The sequence below is a fragment of the Linepithema humile genome, chromosome 5 (genome assembly GCF_040581485.1).
Source record: "Linepithema humile isolate Giens D197 chromosome 5, Lhum_UNIL_v1.0, whole genome shotgun sequence".
In the NCBI taxonomy this organism is placed as follows: Eukaryota; Metazoa; Arthropoda; class Insecta; order Hymenoptera; family Formicidae; genus Linepithema; species Linepithema humile.
The window spans coordinates 7,024,339-7,043,015 of NC_090132.1; the positions used below are offsets into that span (position 1 = coordinate 7,024,339).

General features: G+C 33.6%; 3 protein-coding genes and 1 long non-coding RNA gene across 15 annotated transcripts in view; 2 read left to right on the plus strand and 2 right to left on the minus strand.

The window, feature by feature from the left end:
• Positions 1 to 13,342, plus strand: part of axed (axundead) — a 32,292-nt gene extending 18,950 nt beyond the window's left edge. For 2 of the 5 annotated variants that reach the window (XM_067356307.1, XM_067356306.1), the window contains 5 exons: positions 8,452 to 8,663; positions 8,830 to 9,002; positions 9,365 to 9,633; positions 9,739 to 10,133; positions 10,390 to 13,342. In XM_067356307.1, the coding sequence (XP_067212408.1) occupies positions 8,589 to 8,663; positions 8,830 to 9,002; positions 9,365 to 9,633; positions 9,739 to 10,133; positions 10,390 to 10,611 (1,134 nt within the window). In that variant the 5' untranslated portion in view covers positions 8,452 to 8,588 and the 3' untranslated portion in view covers positions 10,612 to 13,342. Of the gene's footprint in view, positions 1 to 359; positions 403 to 1,068; positions 2,264 to 8,451; positions 8,664 to 8,829; positions 9,003 to 9,364; positions 9,634 to 9,738; positions 10,134 to 10,389 lie in introns of those variants that run through there. The other 3 variants (XM_067356305.1, XM_067356304.1, XM_067356303.1) reach the window with 3 other exon arrangements.
• Positions 5,502 to 7,168, minus strand: LOC137000244 (uncharacterized). Its single transcript, XR_010890527.1, has 2 exons — positions 5,723 to 7,168; positions 5,502 to 5,621 (listed from the first exon to the last, which is right to left on the minus strand). It is a non-coding gene; the product is annotated as an uncharacterized lncRNA (long non-coding RNA).
• On the minus strand, positions 12,990 to 14,994 carry LOC105677278 (ADP-ribosylhydrolase ARH3-like). The gene is made up of 6 exons (XM_012375791.2): positions 14,750 to 14,994; positions 14,256 to 14,413; positions 13,922 to 14,137; positions 13,716 to 13,825; positions 13,421 to 13,631; positions 12,990 to 13,302 (listed from the first exon to the last, which is right to left on the minus strand). Exons 1-6 carry the CDS (start codon positions 14,910 to 14,912, stop codon positions 13,120 to 13,122), a joined length of 1,041 nt encoding a protein of 346 aa, XP_012231214.1. The 5' UTR covers positions 14,913 to 14,994; the 3' UTR covers positions 12,990 to 13,119.
• A 516-nt stretch (positions 14,995 to 15,510) lies between these two features.
• Positions 15,511 to 18,677, plus strand: part of LOC105677282 (A-type potassium channel modulatory protein KCNIP1) — a 52,277-nt gene continuing 49,110 nt past the window's right edge. For 5 of the 8 annotated variants that reach the window (XM_012375799.2, XM_012375797.2, XM_012375800.2 and 2 more), the window contains exon 1: positions 16,512 to 17,639. The gene's annotated coding sequence lies outside the window, so the exon portion shown is untranslated. Of the gene's footprint in view, positions 16,168 to 16,504; positions 17,640 to 18,677 lie in introns of those variants that run through there. The other 3 variants (XM_012375802.2, XM_067356318.1, XM_012375803.2) reach the window with 3 other exon arrangements.

The following is an 18,677-nucleotide window of genomic DNA, read 5'->3' on the forward strand; positions in this document are numbered from 1 at the left end:
AGGTGTATCACAATCATATTTTAATGCAAAGTGTTAATAGCGAGAACAAGAATGCCTTTTTTATTAAATTGAATATATCTCTATTAACAATCTGAAAGTTGTAGATTTGTTAAAATTATTTCTGCATTTGGTGATTAAACTTCCTGGATGAATTAATTTGTATATAAATTTCATAACAAATCCATAGTCGAAAGATTCCATTATTTACTGATATTTGTTCTTCGACACTGGCTTGAGAATAATAATATGTAGTGTGCACAATCGTCTATGTCCTTATTCAATATCAAATAAGAATAATGCGGCAATCAGATAGTTTGTCTCTGATGTGCTGATTTAATTCGCGAGTACGTTGCCACGTAATATTTATAACAGTGATGTTCGGTAATAGCGACACGTGCGCGGGTGAGTAATAAGTTTATGCATCGGGTATTGCATACTCAAGCGAGACATATGAGCCGCTTGGCAACTTGATTCACTCGTAAATGATAAAATAATAAAACAGTATGATCTCAGGATCTTACTTAGAAAATTCAGCACCAAAACAATTCGGCTAATTTATTGAAGGTGTAAATATCGGCACCATGTATGCGTAATTCCGCAAAATTGATAAATAACTCCTTGCACTACGGTATGTAATATGATAAGTATAAACTTGCTGCTTGCACCTGTGAAATATATTAAATTATTATCTGCCGTTAATGATAACTATTTAAACAAAATGTAATTTGTTTATAATTTTACTAAAATTAAACTTGCCTAAAGAGAACAGATAGTTCCCAAATTTTTTTATTTATCACAAAATTCAATACTAATTGTTTTAATAATAAATTCATAGAACAATGTTTACAATTTTACAGCTCAATAAAAAAAATGTTGTATGCTGTTGAAATATGTTACATTTTATTATTGAGAATTGAAATATGGTGCTGTAAAGTCAATGCTGCAATGTAAAATAAATGATGGACAATAATCGTTAACAATAATGCAAAATTTGTAAATATAGCTAATGTATAAAAACACGATTAGGGAACTGTGTGCGTACGTTTTTGCATATTTGTTTTACAATTATGGTAACAACGTCGAGTGCCGTTTTGCAATGCTCATGGTAATTATTCGCGACCTCGCAAAATTATCATTGCAGATAACGCAGCGGCAATTATCATCGGTTATCGAACCGATATTATGTACTTTGACAAAACTATTGGGAGTCTTATCTTTCCACTTAATTTAACGTTCACATAATTCTATGTAATCTTATTCCACTTTTCGATCACAATCGGCGTACTCGATTATTACAATCTACAAATTTTGCAACACATGATTCATAAGCGCGATATTAAAATAACATAGCTTGAAACTGTTACAAAAATTAAGTTTTATTAATATCGATATTCGAATAAAATTCATTATAAATTATAAATTAGACAATCTATTATTATAGATTACTTTTATACTATATCGCGCGCGCGCGTTCTACAATACACAGATTCCTATTAAAAGAATTAAATCAAATGAAGCAAAAATAAATTCTAACTATAAATCGATAATCATTAATGCGTCATTATGTGACGCGATGACGCGCGCGCGATAATATCGAATTAATCATTATGAAAAAAATTATGTGACAAATTCCCATATCACGTGATGCCTGACCGCTTCGGTTTTCTTCCATTTTCAGTATCTCACTCTCGCTAACATTCTCCTTTTCTGTGTTCTTTTTCTTCGCATTGTTCGCCGCATCCGCCAATACGTTTCCTGTCCGTTTTCGAACGATAGGGAAAGAAGCTGATGAATTCATCACTCAAGAATATTTCCCGTTGTTGTGTGTATTTCTAGGTCAAACGCAAGTTTTCTTCCGCGGAGAGTGGGAACAGGATGATGAATCACGTGATTTCATTATTTCACAGATATGCCGGATATAGCGGCGATCACTTTAAAGCGACAAAAGCGCGGCGTCTTATCTACGACTGGCTCATTTGTCGATTGTCATTCGGCCGGCGTGGTGTTTCCGAGTTGATCTTTCCTTTTAAAACGCTTTTTTGCTCGCGCAACTGATCTCTTATATTATTATTAACATTGATCGCGACTTCGAACACGCAATCGTCAGTCGTCAGAAATTAGTTACTCACAGAGTGCAAAATAATGGAGAAGTTATACATCTTCACTCTTTTCAACAAGTTCATCAAGCGAAGCAACAACGATACGATGGGTTTATTGATTGATAGTGCGGATTGTGTGAGAAAAAGAAAGAATCGCGCGTCAGGTAAGGTCAGACTAATAGCATTAGATTAATTAAATTTGGCAGAATCAATATAGGAAGTTGATCTATAAGATATACTGTTTCTGGTGTCAAGTTCTATTCTTTCTTTGCTACTCTCAACATATACAGTCATCATACGGTCGCTCTGCGACGAGTTGTCTCTATTGACATTCGATCTTTTCGTCATCGGCGCTTCTTCGTCATCTCGCATTTAGCGTTTAGAAATTCCACCTCGCGAAGAGACCTTGCACGATCGCTAAAAACTTCGACGTGATTATAAATACTAGGCGCGGTGTATCTTCGATGCCATTCCCTGAATTCAACGTTTATCGCGTCGACGCGTCAAGGTTTCCGCGATACAACGCGACACAGTATTTTTCGCACATTCGCGATTGTGAGGGCTGCAGCTGCGCCACGCGCGGTACCACGTGTGGCGATTCAATTCGCACGTTTCTGCATTGTCGTCTCACTGTCAGACCTGTTCGTTGTCCTCGTCGCCCTCGGGATGCAATGATCGATCATGCCGTGTTGCACGCGCGACGAGATCGAATTATTAATAGACGTTTGCGTACGCGCGACTGAACGCGCTCGTAAACGTTGACTTTACGGCGATCTTTTAATTGCGCACGCGTTAAGAACCTTCGTGACAATCACTCGACTTGTTGCAATTGCAATGAGAATTCCGCGATACAGGAATTTATAATAAATTAATGTTAATAATGAAAAGATAAAATTCTCACAACAAAGATAAATCGATTTAAAATCATTTCAATTCAGGGTTTTCCCAATTCTGAAACATCGTGTATATATTATTATCAAAAGAAATATAGAACATGTGGGGAAGTCGATTCCCATTTTTTGCAAAATCGATTCGAGTAATTTATCATCGACTTAAGGCCTTGTCACGAGAATTCATCTCATTTTAATTAGCCGTTTTTTCATGATTGTCTGCTTGTCTTTTTTATTTCGTGTCTCATTTCTTTACACAGGCTGCACAGGTATTCTGATTACATTTACTATCGAAATTACTAGAGCTTGACGTAAGAGAGCAGTGTAAGAGCTACATAAGGGAGCAAAAAGTTAGATCAAAGATTTAGAATATATGCGATACGTAATTGTAACGGTGCATGTAATAACGTGATCGTCCTGATTTTGTATCTCTTATTTTTATGTGTCAGTAGATCGATTACACTTACTATCAAAACTATCAGAGCTTAACGAACGAAAATAGGCAAAATATCGGACCAAGGATTTAAGACATGTGTACACAGAGTAGAACGGTATTTTCGGAATTTAAAGAGCGTATGGCATGTAAATCATAAATAAAAATAGTTTAGTCCACACAATGCATTTATCGTAATAATAATGAACCCTTCTAAAAGATGGTAATCATTTTTGATTTTACATTCGTTCAAGAAGGGGTTTGCAATTGTATGAATGCGGGCGAAGGGAGATCTTCGGCATCTTCTGTTCGATTGAATCAATTGGCGAACCCCAATGATTGTGTTGAACGTATAATTGCCGCAAGCGGCCAACATTACCGCTAAAGTGTAATTAACTGTTTCTTCTCTGGCTATTCACGCTTCATTTCATATTCCAAGATTTCCAGTTTACTGTAATTATTACATGTTAAAACTGTAAGTAATAGTAAACATCTACATCTTACATTTTGATACATAATTCTTGGAAGTATTTTTGTTATTTATTATCTTCAGAAATAATTAAAAACATAAATCATTATTTTTCTAATAAAATAAAAGTGTTTTGAAGGTTTTATAAATAGAGATAATATAATTGTCATGCTTTTCTATCTTTTTTTTTTGTTATTTGGCAACCGAAAATATCGGCAAAGTAAGAGAACGTTAGCACGGTAGTGTCGAGCCAAGAATAGCAGCCAATTTTTGGCCATCTTTTTTCCCATCGCGATCTTAATGCATCTCGCTGAAATGCGGGCACGTCTGGAATAAAAGCATTAATTTCAATTGGATTAAAAGGCCGTGCGGATACTCGTTGAAGTTAATTACTCACATAACAGTCAGCTCGTGTTAACCCTGTGCCATTCTAGTTGCACTAAATTCGATTACATTCGTTCAGCCTGCAGCTACGTATTTCCGTTACAAAACAAAAAAATTTCCTCGAATATTAAAAAAAAACGTGCATCGCGATACATTGTGCTTCATTCATTTCCTTTGAGACCTATTTATTCTCCTTTTACTTAAAAATAGTTTTCAAATCATTCTGCTTTATTTCCCTTGACATTCGGCACCCGCGCCTGCACGAGCTCTTTCGTAGCTCTAATTTTAGCAAAACCGTGATTCATTTGCGAATTCCGCAAGCGTTACACTATGTAACTATAAAACAAGAATGCAGTCGTGTTAAAATCATATATTGCATTCAATATCGTGCATACAGCATTTAAACTAATTGTATTATAACTACTCTTACACACTTTGCAATTAATATATTCAAATTAAATTTACATTTGCCTGAATAAATGTGTAATAAATATGTAAGAGTGCAGAAAAGCCTATTTGCCGAATGTTTCGATTACATAGTTTTGTTTTCGAGCCATATAACATTTTGTCTGATGTTGCAAAAATTATCGGCGTTGGTATTTTGATTGTAAGTTGATCCTATCGCACTACTACATTACTACGTTATGTTATGATACGAGATATGGAATATATACAAGATAACATATATCAAAAGAAATCAATCTCCGCTTATTAATCGTTAAATCGTTATTTTAATGACCTTTTTATTTTTATATTAGCATTTTAAGATTGAACACATAATACGATTTTCCCTCACGCAGTATTTAACGCAGTTATTCGCACAATCAATAACGTGTACGAGTTCCCGCGATGATCGTCTCAACGAGCCACTCCTCAGCTATAAACACACGCGTACATTGAAATTCTCCTCGCGACGCGATGGTTAATAATGGGGCACATACTGATGCCGCATTTTGTCATAAATTACTGCTAACGCACTGTGAAGTGTGTCATGTGCGATATGTAATGTGATCTACAAAATATGACTTTTTATTGATACCATCTGAAATATTTGCATTAATGCAATAGTAAGAATGCAATGACTCATATATTTGTTCTAATACTTTTAGATATTACAAATTTATATTATTTTTTTCTGTCAAAATTTGGGACACAAGTCATTGTTACACAAGTCATTTCACTGTATTCATTTTTACATGCTATTATAATCAATATTTATTTAATACTTTGTTTATTGCAACATATTGTGCTAATATAGGTATATTTTCCAGATATTTTTTTCTTTGCATGTGCATTTGTTCCAACATTTTTTATCAGATATCATCTTACGATTCTTATTGTATTTCCTGTACACGAAAAAAAATTTGCGTCTCAATGGGGTGAATGTTAGCGTCAATTTGGACGACAATAGTACATATTATATTTTAGCAACACAAGCTATAATGACCTTGAAATTGCAACTTTTCAAACGGACTCATTCACGACTGTCTTGAATATCATTAGTGCCTTCCTGTATCTTGCGTTGTCAAAGAGACTAGCCGATTACGATCGGTTAGCACACGGCAATTATTCATTCGATACACGACGTTTCAGCCGTTCGACGATTAACACCTTTGATTCCGCGGATGATCAGTGTGTATCCGTGTTCTTCGCAATGACTTCGGAATTGTCCTACCGGAAATCTGTGAACGCGATAAGACGACAAAAGAGCGCGGTTGTTCTTACAATTGCATTGTCGCGCGCAATGACATACGCGCCAGCCTTGTACATATGCATCAATATTAATCATACAAAAAAAAAGATTAATTCAGAGCTTTATCTAACTCTAACAGATAATAGAGAAAAAAACTTATTATTGTTCGAAATAAATAATTTTAAAAAACAATTCAATAAATATTAGATAATAAAAAAATTTCGGGAAAAAATATTATACAAAGACTTTTGCAAAATCAGTTTTACAGATTTCTTCGTAAAATTTATCATAAAAATTAATATTGAAATAATTGCACTAGGCTCATATTTACGATATTGATTATCACGCTTATTTGCAAGTAAATAATATGCAATATTTGACCTAAGGCCTCTTTTATGTCCTTAAAAAAAATTCTTCTTATCGGAAATAGAATAAAAAATGTATTGATAGCAATCCTTGCTTTATTGCCAGGAAGCTTTGAATACTTCGGCGATGTCGCGCTATCAATATTGCATTCTTCGACACCCGGCTCGAGTTCGGAGCACAATAAACAGACTTTGTTTTCGTTCCTCAATCCCTACAGCCTACAGCTTCGAAGTATCGATAAGGCCCTTCTCACAGTATAGCATGAGCAATCTCTGGCGTTTTTACAGTGGTCCCTTCTATTTGTCACGTTTGTAAACAATCGATGCAGTTGATGAAAGGCAAGCACAGTTATATAGTTAACCGCTTCCTCTGAAGAAAATCTGAGTCATTCATAGCAGAAGTATAAAACTGATGAATCTGTTAGTAGTCGGTCGTGACTTCTCGCTCCGGAAGGGTTGTTCCGCGGCTGTTCCGTGACTGTTTGCGATAAATTCTTTTTTATTCATCAGCAATAAATAAAATTTTTCTGGTGAATGTGACATATACGTTTTAGTTGTTTTTCTTAATTTCACGAAATAATTACGTGTGAAAAAGAAATATTATAATTGTATAGAAATTGTGTAGAAAAATTATTATTTTCGAGAAGATAAAAATTTGCAAATAACAAAGCGTTTTAAAGCGTTCATAATGTGTATGAAAAATTGAGGGCTGCTTGGAAATAAATTGTACTTAACAATAGTAATAGCAATGATAATTAAAAAAAAAACGAAAAACTATACTCCGAATATAAATTAAAGGAAAAGAAAAAATATAGAAGAAACAAGTTTATTAATCGATAATGACAAATTTGTAAAATTTAAATTTGCGAATTTAGTTTGTATAATATAAAACAGTGATACCTATGTGATTTATAGACACGTTGCCAAGCTTAGAGAGTTATAATCGGTTGGACATATACACAGTTGCTATCAAACAGTCCTCCCTGTTTTGTCAATAAAGTGGCATCTCCCTCATGTTTGCGGTGACCGTCGTATTAAATGTCAATATCATTTTATATGATACGTTTTCTCTTGAAAGATATTAGTTACTATAATTGTTTTTAAAATTAATACTTTGTATCTTCGATTCCATATTTTACGAATGTCACCAAACGCGCTGATATAACGTTGGAGTGTAAAATATTTTTTAATACAAGTATGTGTGTATTTTCGATGTGCCAAAAAAATTTATATATTTAACATGAAGTACAAAATTAATCATTTAAAAATTGTTTAAAACAATCATCCCAATTCTTCTATTATCTAAAATCAAACTAATGTGTCCAACTTAAAAAATCCTGGAGACAGGTTTTATGTGTTCGTCGTATAATATTTACAATCCGTAAAAGTTTATTTTTTATTAATATTTAATATTTTATATTTCTTAATGTGATTATAAGTTTATTAATGAATCCCCTTTTGCACAAAAGTGATAAACTTGTTTACCGTCGAAATTGCACACAGCAATTTTATCTGTACATGTTGAACTTTCATAATCAACCCTGAGGACTTCCTAGATAAATATCGTATTCTTCTTCTCCCTTTTTTTAACGTCTTGCGAATTTTTTCTCTGTTATTTCGTATTACTCAGAAATATCCACATATGTTGTGCTATCTTCATCATTAAAAAATCAATAAGTAACTGCAGTGAAGTCCTATCTTTTACAAACACTGCCAAACCCATGTATGAATTAGATACTATGCCTCTTGTAATGTGTACATAGCAGTCGATGTAAAGTAAACGTTAATAATCGATAAAATGATGAAAATTGTTGGCGCCGTGCGATAGTAATTCCACGAAGCACGGACAGCGCCATCGTAAAAATCAATATTTTATAAAAAAGAAAATAATGCTGCTGCTTACAAGTATAGATAAAGGATATTCTAAAAATTTGCAATGCAGTACAAGCGTAGCATTGCATCGTGTTACACAGCAGGGTTTCATTAATAAGACAGAAATTTTTGCTCAAGTTGCATTGTTCCATCCAACAGTCCTACTTTACGAAGATTTCTAAATAATAATTTTTTTTTACGCTGCAATTTTGCGTGGTTCCTGACATCCAAATGAAATTTATACAGGCAACAATTCACGATGCTCACGTGACTGCTCTGAGAAGCGACGCGACAAATCTGGAGGACTACGCAAGAGGATTTTCTCCAAAATTCTGATCTCGCCGTTGATCACAAAGGTGTCTTCTAAAGATTTCCAAGCAGACATGTCTCAAGTTCCTCTTATGGCACCCGAAAGCAATCTGCAAGTCGCAGATTGCCACAATATGGTAATACTTCAGGTATGCTTTAATGCGTTAGACATCTTTTTTTTAATATTCAGCAATTTGAATTTTCAGCATGAATTTAACACGCTCTTTTGTTGAGTGGCTTAAAATTATTTACTAAAATTGTATACACTGAAGGATAAAAATGTGTTATAATTGTGATAAATGATGGAATATACAGGTTGGATTACCTGGCGATTCCTGGACATATCGCGTCGAGCGAGAACAACTAGCCAAAAGATCGGAATGGTTTCGGGCAATGCTTACGGGTCCACTTGCACCACCTCAGACGGATTCGCCACCCTTGCTGCGATTACAACACGTTGACAAGCGGGCGTTCGATCATTTTCTCAGGTAAAAATTATTTTTTGCAAAAATACAAATTTCTCTTTATCTTTTAAAAATATAGAATTCACAAAGATGTAAAATAAAAAATTATAAACGTTCAAAAATATTAATACGATATCAGACGTTTCTCTGTATAATTCTCTCTTAGACAAAAATATTATAGAATTATATTATTATATCACTGTAGAGAGAGATAGCCAGAAATTAGTTTGCCATTTAAATATTTCATATTTCATAGAATAGAAAAGATAATTACATTTTCAGATATTTCATGCCATGAAATAATAATGATTTAAAAACCGCGATGCGCGTAATAATTTTTCAATTACTGTTTTTGTTTTTAATGGTTTGCTCTTCTTGTTGTACAGATACCTTCACGACGAACCCGTCAATTTTGTAACGGTGTCCACAGCCAGAGCTACTCTTGACGTGGCCCATCAGTATCTTTGTTCCGAGCTCGCGCGATCAGCTGCAGCATATTTGGAGAAGCATCTAACACCATCGAATGTGCTCGAGATTTATCAAAACCTCGGACTCTATGCGAACGATCGGAGAGGCAGTGAACAATCCAGCTACGACAGATCGCCGAACTCGCCGTCGGCACCATCACTGCCCGAAAACGACGCCGACGAAATAGGTATACATCATTCTTCTTATAAAATTAAAAAAAAAATTTGTAATCGGTTCAATCGTTTAATTTCTCAAACTTTGAAATTTATCGATATTTTTGTTTACATTGCAGCTGGCGTGTGTACCAATCTTTTACACAAATGCCTGTTTGTGATAGACGCGAATCCGGAGACGGTGCTGCGTCAAGAACGGTTTGATGAACTTAGCGTCCAAGAAGTCGCCGATTTGGCGCGGCGTGATACATTAAATCTCGAAAGCGAGTGCAACCTCTTCTCCGCGTTGGACAGGTGGGCCAAAGCGGAGTGTAGAAGACAAGGTATCGAGCCTCTGCCGGCTAACAAGAGAGCTGTGCTCTCAGACGATATTTGCTACAGCGTAAGGTATCTTTTAATGGACGATGAAGAATTTATCAACGGCCCTATGGCGAGTGGTATACTGACCAATGAGGAGTGTGTTCACATCATCAGCAAAATACTCGGGCATCCCGAAAGCTCGAAAAACGATAACGTAAGCATGCACGTTAATTTTTTTTTATCTCATCTGTCAGAGCATTTGAAATACGAAAAGATAAAATTGTTCGATTGTACATTAAAATGGTTAAATAATTTTATTACTATGTAGTTCGACATATTTAACTTTATTTTAAACTTTAAAATTAATTATTTCAAATACTATAAATTCTTTCATTTCACAATCTAAAATAGTGCGCATTTTTTTATAGGTAAAGATAAAACAATTGAAAATTATTTTCTTAAATTCGCAGTTTCGAGATACTGCAATTGTTCCACCGTTCAGCTTATCTAAAACACCCAGAATTGGGACACATTGCTATGTGGATGAAGACTGCAGTATGTTCAGGCCGGGCAAAACGGAGCGACAAGATAACCGGAAAAATAGAAGGAAGGAATGTGCTACTAGAAGCCAAAGAGTTTGCTCTGAAATCGGAAGTTGTCTTATAGAAATTTTAGCTCACATATTTGATTAAGTATCGCTGCTCTTGGCACTGCTCGCAAAATTTAAATCTCCCACCGAGAAAAATGTTGCATTGTCTTTTTTGTCTTTTCGATTGCAACTTAACTCTAGGAATCGAGATACGAAATAATCTAATTGAAAGCGACATGCTTATCAAACATTTTATAATTTAAAAAAATTACAAAACAACATTTAGATATTTACACGTTATCTGGCAACTAAATTTAAATTTTTTAGAAAGTTTATTCTTAGTATAATTGCATAATTAAAGTAGTCTGTAAATTTTGGACTGGGAAATCTTTACAATACCCGAATTAAAGTAAAGTTCTTTTACAATACCCGAAAAAAATGGTATAATTGGTCAGATGTAAATATATATAATTAGTTATGAAAAGATCTGATATATAATTTTATATGATAACATATGTAATTTTATATGATTATATCATATGTTATCAGATCTTTTATAATATACTAATTATATATATTTACATTTGACGATATTATACCATTTTTTCTCGGGTAGTCAAATAATTAACTCAAATAATTATTTTATTTCATAAACATATTCCTTACTAATGTTATAACATTGTTTCTTTGATTGACACGAAAAGACACAAATCAGATTCCTATGAATATTCGAGTGTTGTTAAGAATATTACGCGATTGCATCAACTACAAGTATTGAAAATCGCGTAAATAATATATTAAGGCGATATTTTTCAAAGAACGAAATAGAGACTGAATCAAAAGAAACGTTTTGTAATGTTTTTAGAGGCGGATTTAAAGATCTCTGGCGGATTTTTATTAATAAGATACTATTTTAGGCAGACAGCGATTGCACGTATGTTAATTCTCGTGGAATTTTTCTACTGAGAAAATTTAAAACTTTGTTGTTACGTGCCACTTCCATTAATATCATAAAAATATTTTGTCGTTTACACACGTTTTGTTACTTTAGGAAATATATTTTATCTTCTCGCTTGTAACTTCGCGCAAGATCTACTTTGATAGCCCTTTGCTACATACTGCGGATAAATTTGCAATTTTAATTTTTATGAGAAAACAAATTTTTTTATTTTACAAGAAAGAAAAACGAGATTTTTCAAGATTTCAATAACAATCTGAAAACGAAGAAAATATTTTATTTATACGAATATCAATTATGTCAACAATTGGCAATTATTGACATATAATCCAAAATTAGCATATCTTTTCTATAATTCTTTCTATAATTTTTTTATCTTTTTCAAAAATTCTAAGTAAATCTTGCGAAGAGTACGAGAAAATGTTGTATGAAATTCTGCGTTATTGCAAATATGTGCTGCGTTGCATGTTATCACAATATCTTTATAATTGCTGTTGTGTTCATAATTGCTATTTAGAGTATATAATCTTTAAATTCATGATTTGTAGCACAAGAACCATGGCTGGTCCGTGTAAAAACGAGGGGAGGGGGGGAATAATGTTTTAGAATAGACAATATTATCTTGCAAATCAGCTCGAGAGTTGCTGAACTTTTATTCACTTTAATACTTCCAATTAATTTAAAAAAATTTTATCTTTGTTATTCATAAAAAGCTCTACATTTTTGAATTATTCAAATATATGTGTATTCACGTTAATTATTAAATTATAAATTCAATACTTTAGATTAAAAAAATGTTTTTGAAAATTAAATTCATTGTTAAATATACATTAAAATATGGAAGGAACAATTGTTTTATATACATAAACAATTAGCCAATTTTTATAATTTTATATCAAAGACGGTTTTTTATATACGCGCGTGTATCGTTGCCATTTACAATTATTATTTTTTAGTTGAATATTAATATATAAATGAATCTGAACTCTTTCACTGTGTGCTTCAATAGAATACGAACTGATCACCCATGCTAAATATTTAAAATCTCTGTGATTATTAAGAAACAATAGGAAATTGTTTCAAAGAACAGAAAGAACATTGTTTCAGATGTATTCTATTTATATTCTTGTTTATACAAAATTTACGTTAATATTTTCTATTTTTATTATAAGTCTAATAAAGCGCGATTATATTAATGCAAGCCTAACATCGTAGCAAATGACTAATAATATTAGAAAAATTATCAACACTAGTCATACAAATTCGTTCCCAAATAACACAGTTACCAAATAACTTTTAATTCTTCCTGTATTAGAAATAAAATATGTTTAACATCGTAAACGAATCTAAAATATGAAGATAGCAAAATACATGTAACAGCCTGCGCGTGTGTGTGTGTAGTTATTACTTAATATTTATAATTAGTAAAAAATATATCGCCAAAATAGTAAATTGTTGTCCAATGGAGCTTATAAAGAGGCGTAATGTAAATAAAATATATACAAACAACACTAGGCACAGTCTTCTGCATTAACAGAGTTGTTATTAATCAATATTGGTGCTCATCAAATATACATAATAATTATAAATAAACGCTTAATTTAATTAATTTTAATAAAATCTGCCCACTTTTTATTTTTTGATATATATTATTCATTTATTTAAATCGTTGGACGTTGCTATATCAAGCAACTGTTTAGCCAATTTTCGAAACCGTTTTTCTCCTTCGCAAAAATTCCAGATATTTAGTTCATCGATCTTGCGATTGCTATAGAAAGCACCTGATATTGCGCCGGTCATACTAGCAATTGTATCTGTATCGCCCCCCAATGTAATCTATAAATTTGTAATAAAAAGTGGAGATTAGAATAATGAAGCAGAGATACTTTTAAATATATTTCTACTGCAAAATTATTCTATCATGATAGATTCCACCATGGAATTTACAACTTACAGCATATTGAATAGCTCTTCTACAGGGATTATCAGTTTTTATCCCTTTAATAGGTCTTTGTGCTCTTAGAAAGCAAAAAATTGCAGTGGGAACAGATTCTACAGCCGTGATGTTAGTACCTAGTTTCTGAACTACCTTTTCATCATCAGGACCATCACCGTCCTCAGAAAGTAGGGTCTTTATTATATCTAGTTTTTCCTTGTACGGCTGACTAACATTCATATATCAGTGTTAACATTAGTGTTCAAGCCTTGATATAATACATTAAGATAAGACACATTATGATAAAACATACCTTTCATCAACTTCAATTTTATCCATTTTGTCTATGAGGTCGTCAAGAAAATTAGAAACATTTAATTCTTCAGTGGGATTTAAGCGGAGACTTTGTTGAATTGCTATAGCCTGTGATAACAACAGATTTTGTGATAGATATCTATTAATATAGATATATTAAGTACAAGTATTCCTTTATTAAGAAAAATTGATTTGCAGTGTTACTTGTAAAATAGCACCATTTATCCCCAGCTTATGCGAATGTGTAATCTGTGTTACTTCTCTGACATAATGTAAAAGTTTATCATAATTGTTGTAAAAAAATAATGACATAGGAGCGATTCTCATTGCGCCACCATTACCATAAGAACCTGAACCATCAAATAATTCTTTTGCTGGTTTTTTTATATCTGTTTTTTCCTCGCGTAATTTTTGAAGTACCTGTATGCATCAAAATTTTAAATTTATATGCATATTGCATAGCTGCAATTTTAATATATTTTACTGTTTTATAGTAAAAATCGATTATAATTAATGCTAGCATTAGTATAATACTAACATTTATAGCACCAGTCCCGTAACCACGATTTGGCTCTTGATCATAACTTTTCACAAATCGTTTTGCTATATCAACAAGATCTACATCACGTTTCTTAATTAACGACTGGGCTAAAGATTTTGTCATTGCCGAGTCATCTGTATACTTCAGGATAAGCTCTATACACACATCCATATACATAATTAAAAGAGGCCTTGTAATTTATTTTATTAAGCAAATTAAAATGCAGAATGTAAATATAGATGAAAAAATTATTAGAATTTTTTTAAGTCATTAAAAATATTGTGATACTTTTGATGTAATCTGCATTATTATCAACACAGATATTGTAAACATATTGAATCTGTGAATACATGAATCTCGAAAGACAGTCCAAAATGACATTAAATCTTGATTAAAATTGTTACATCAAATCCGTGAAATTTTTAACAAATCAGAATAACAAATCAGAAAAAAACAATGCTAAATAAATGATTAAAATTTCACATCCTAACCTGCGAGACAGCTTCTCTCCATTTTATCGAGAAATTGTTGAAAAATCATTTTCTCGCGATTTGATAGAGTGTCTTGGCCCTCGTATGTGCTTCCAAGGCAATCGCCGACCAAGACGCCCAGCATTGTGCCACAGAATTTACTTTCCAATAATTCTAAATCCATTTTCTTGTCATTATCATATGTAAACTGATCCTAACCTGACCCAATGCCCGAGCAACAACTTGACAACTCAACCCTTAACCAAAGAGGATTAGATAGAGTGGAAGGTTCTATAAGCGCACAATGTACTTTTTGCATATATTGCATTCAGTGCCATCTCATGAGTGCGATATTGCGCTATAGAAGTTACGGAAAAGAGAGAGATACATAGAGAGATATGAAAAAGAGGGAGAGAGAAAATAAATAAGTAAATGATATCAGCATGTATAATACAATAAGTCTGTTCTTTATAGTTGAACTGGCTGTACTAGTTCAGAGTTTATCTTTTTCTCTTCACATTGGAAAGAGAAAAATAAACTCTGAACTAGTGCAGCCAGTTCAGCTATAAAAAACAGACCTAATATTATATCGTCTCTTGTTACTTCAGTAACTTTCAGAACGTACCGTACAATAAAAGTATTTAATTTAGTTTAAATTTTCTAACTATTTTATTTAAAAACTTCGTGAATTTATAAATTCAATTTTTTTTTCTCTGACGCTAGAGTCAAATCATAGTCACGTAAATGTGTCGACACTATTATTCAAGCGTCATAAATTTGTATTTCCGCAAGGATGATTGAACCGCACAGTCATTTGGGCTTAGCAAACCCACGGACCTGAGCTCACACATGCGGTCATACATACACATATATACTAACCATATACACTAACACATTTACACACAGTGGTAGCCCACTGGTAGCACTAAACGCAACTAATGTTGACCGACACAGTTGTTAAGATACCGCGCAGTGATCCGCAGTTGATAAGATAGCGCGCAGTGATCGACAATTGGCATTATGTTGAATTATTTCTTTTGGCCGGCAGGGTGCAACGGTTCAAAGCACAGAATATGAACGCTTTGCAATTAATCGTGTATTAATTTTATCCGTATTATTTAGTATTAATTCTTACATAATTAGTGTTAATTTTATTTGGGGATACTGATTAAAGTGACGAATGATTATCAGAATGTATTATTCATCGCGAATATTTGCGATTTACGGTGTTTTGTCAATTGGTGATCTGGCAGTCGAATTGTGGATTGAAATAGGTTAGAATTTGAATGAGAAAAGATTTTAATGCTGTAAACACACAAAATAATTCTTATTTCTGCTTCAATTACATTAGAATCAATGTGCGATATACACGTTAGCGTCAATACTCAATTGTGCTAGTGATAGTACAATTGAACACGCTTTTAAAGGATGCAACACTGGTGAGTGAACTGAATTATTACATTTAAATAATTACATAAAGTACTGATATTACCACTACTTTTTCATTTGTTATATTCGTGGATTGCGTTCAATTATATTATATTTAACATTATATTGCTACATACAATTATTAAAAAATATAGATCTCTTCATGCTACGCAAAATACGGAAAAATTATAGATCGTTGAAAAATTATTAACTTCATGTCAGTTTACAATTTTTGAAATTTTGATGTACAAATATCTAAATTAATTATTAAGCTATAACATTTCTAAAATTAAAATTTATTTTTTATAAATGCAGTTATTTAGATAATGTCTATCATAATGGCTAATCTAACTTATTTTTCCGCTGCCATGTATTTATCTTAATTTACATGTGTAAAACTTTCTCGAATCTTGATTAACGAGAAATTTTCCACTTATAGTAGTATCAGACTTGAAAGTGTTTTCCGTCACGCTATACTATGATTACGTCATATTTGCGTGACAGAATTAAATGCGTTAATTCGCAGAGTTGTATCTTCTGTATCAAAAGTTGTATTATACACATACATCACGTTTATTAACGTGAAGATAGTAAAGAGACACACGTATTTATTTATTTCCGTTTTACGATTTTCGTACAAAGACCAAACACATTGCGCTCTATGCAATACCTCCCATAATCACTCTCACACGTGCTGCACCCTTGAAACGGTTTAAGGGTAGTTCCGCCGGCGCATCAAAGCGATCGACGGCACTCAGCCGCGGTGGTTCGATGCGCCGCCGCCTCGGCGTCCGGCCAACCAGTGAAGGCGCCGTCCAGCCGCGTTCTATCCGGGCAATCAGTGTACCGCCGGTCGCGTATCTGTACGGATTGTGTTTGTAGTTGGAATTGCGCCCGTAGAATTTTCAACGGGCGGACCGGCAGTGCTTTACGAGATTTCGGAAAATCAACCGCACCCGCTTTCTCTCGCAACCGCACCTTTCTCTTTTTCTCTCCCTCTCGTTTTATTTCTATCTCCCCGGATAATGATTGATCCGCGTCGATGTTAGTGGCCGGCGCGACGATACGAAGCGCGACGGGATCATGTTATGGAGATCGGTGAGTTGACGTCCTCGTGTCTCGTCGCCGCGCTGTCTCCCCGCACGATAGTGGGAGGGTCATCAACCGCGTCGCCGAGTGATCCACCTGCTCGAGTCGACGATAGCCGCCACCGCCGCCGTCGCCGCCGCCGCCGCTGATGCAGCCGCGTGCGAGCCGCTGCCTCTCGTTCCCGGGACGACCGTTGCCGCGATCCTCTCGCACGAACCAAACGGGAGATCCGCGATAGGGTTATACGCGCGTCCGAAACGCGCGTTTCCACCCCTTTTGCCTGCCTGCCTGCTTGCGCTCCGTCGTTAATCGCCGCGCGATAAGAAGTCATCCTCACCGCGATTCCTTATCGTCGATCTCGGTATTGTGTCGTGAATCACGTCTCCGTTAACAGGTGAATTTTTTTCTCTAATGAAACTTTAAATATGCAATCTTTATCTTATATAGAGCTTTAGCACTCGAGACGAGATATTTATGATATTATTGCCAGTTCGTTTAGTACGTGAAAAAAGAATTTAGTGATAGATGAATGTTAAATTATGTCTTATGAAGATTATTATAAAAAATTATTATTATTGAGCAATTTCTCTAGAATAACATCATGTTTCACAATACATATTATGTTTCACAACACATATCATGTTTCACAACACATATTTGCATGCTCATTAACGTAATATTTATATAATAGCTATGTTTAGCTTTGAGTATACAAGAGATTTTTACGTTACAATAATCGTACACACAAAAATGTAAGGAAAAATTATTTATTTGCATGAAGCTCAGTCTATTGCAGCTTTAATGATGTGCAATCTTCTCTTATATTTTAATTTTTCAATAAGAAACATTTAGTCATTTTATTGAAATATCAATTTACTTCATTTTTATAAATAAATAATTATTTACACAGTTATTCAAACAGTGACAAAGTTTACGTATTTACAGTGAGATAAACATCACTTAGTTAATTATTAATAAAGGAAAATGATGCAAAACATACACATAGGAATCATATAATGTGTTGAAATAATTAAAACAAAAAATGTCGCGGCATAATAGACAAATTGAAAGATTTGTGAATGACATTACTTTTGATGTAACGTATTGCTTTGACATTTTTTTAACATTTTTCTAAAATGCTAATTTAGATAATTTACTATCGTAATTCTTTCCGCGCCATTAAGCCGATCCGACGATGAGCTTATTTATACACCTTGTAATATGCCTATTGACCTCATATCGCACTATTATATTTACGCAACAATCGTGATATAAATATTTTGACATTAATCCTTAACATTTTCCGTATATCCGCATCTGCTAACATTGATAAACACAGCGTTGCGCGTAGAAAAGTTATTGCACCGCAAACCTCGAGAAGTGGTTTCGTTAGCGGTATTATTATATTCTTTACGGAAAGAGGCACACTGTT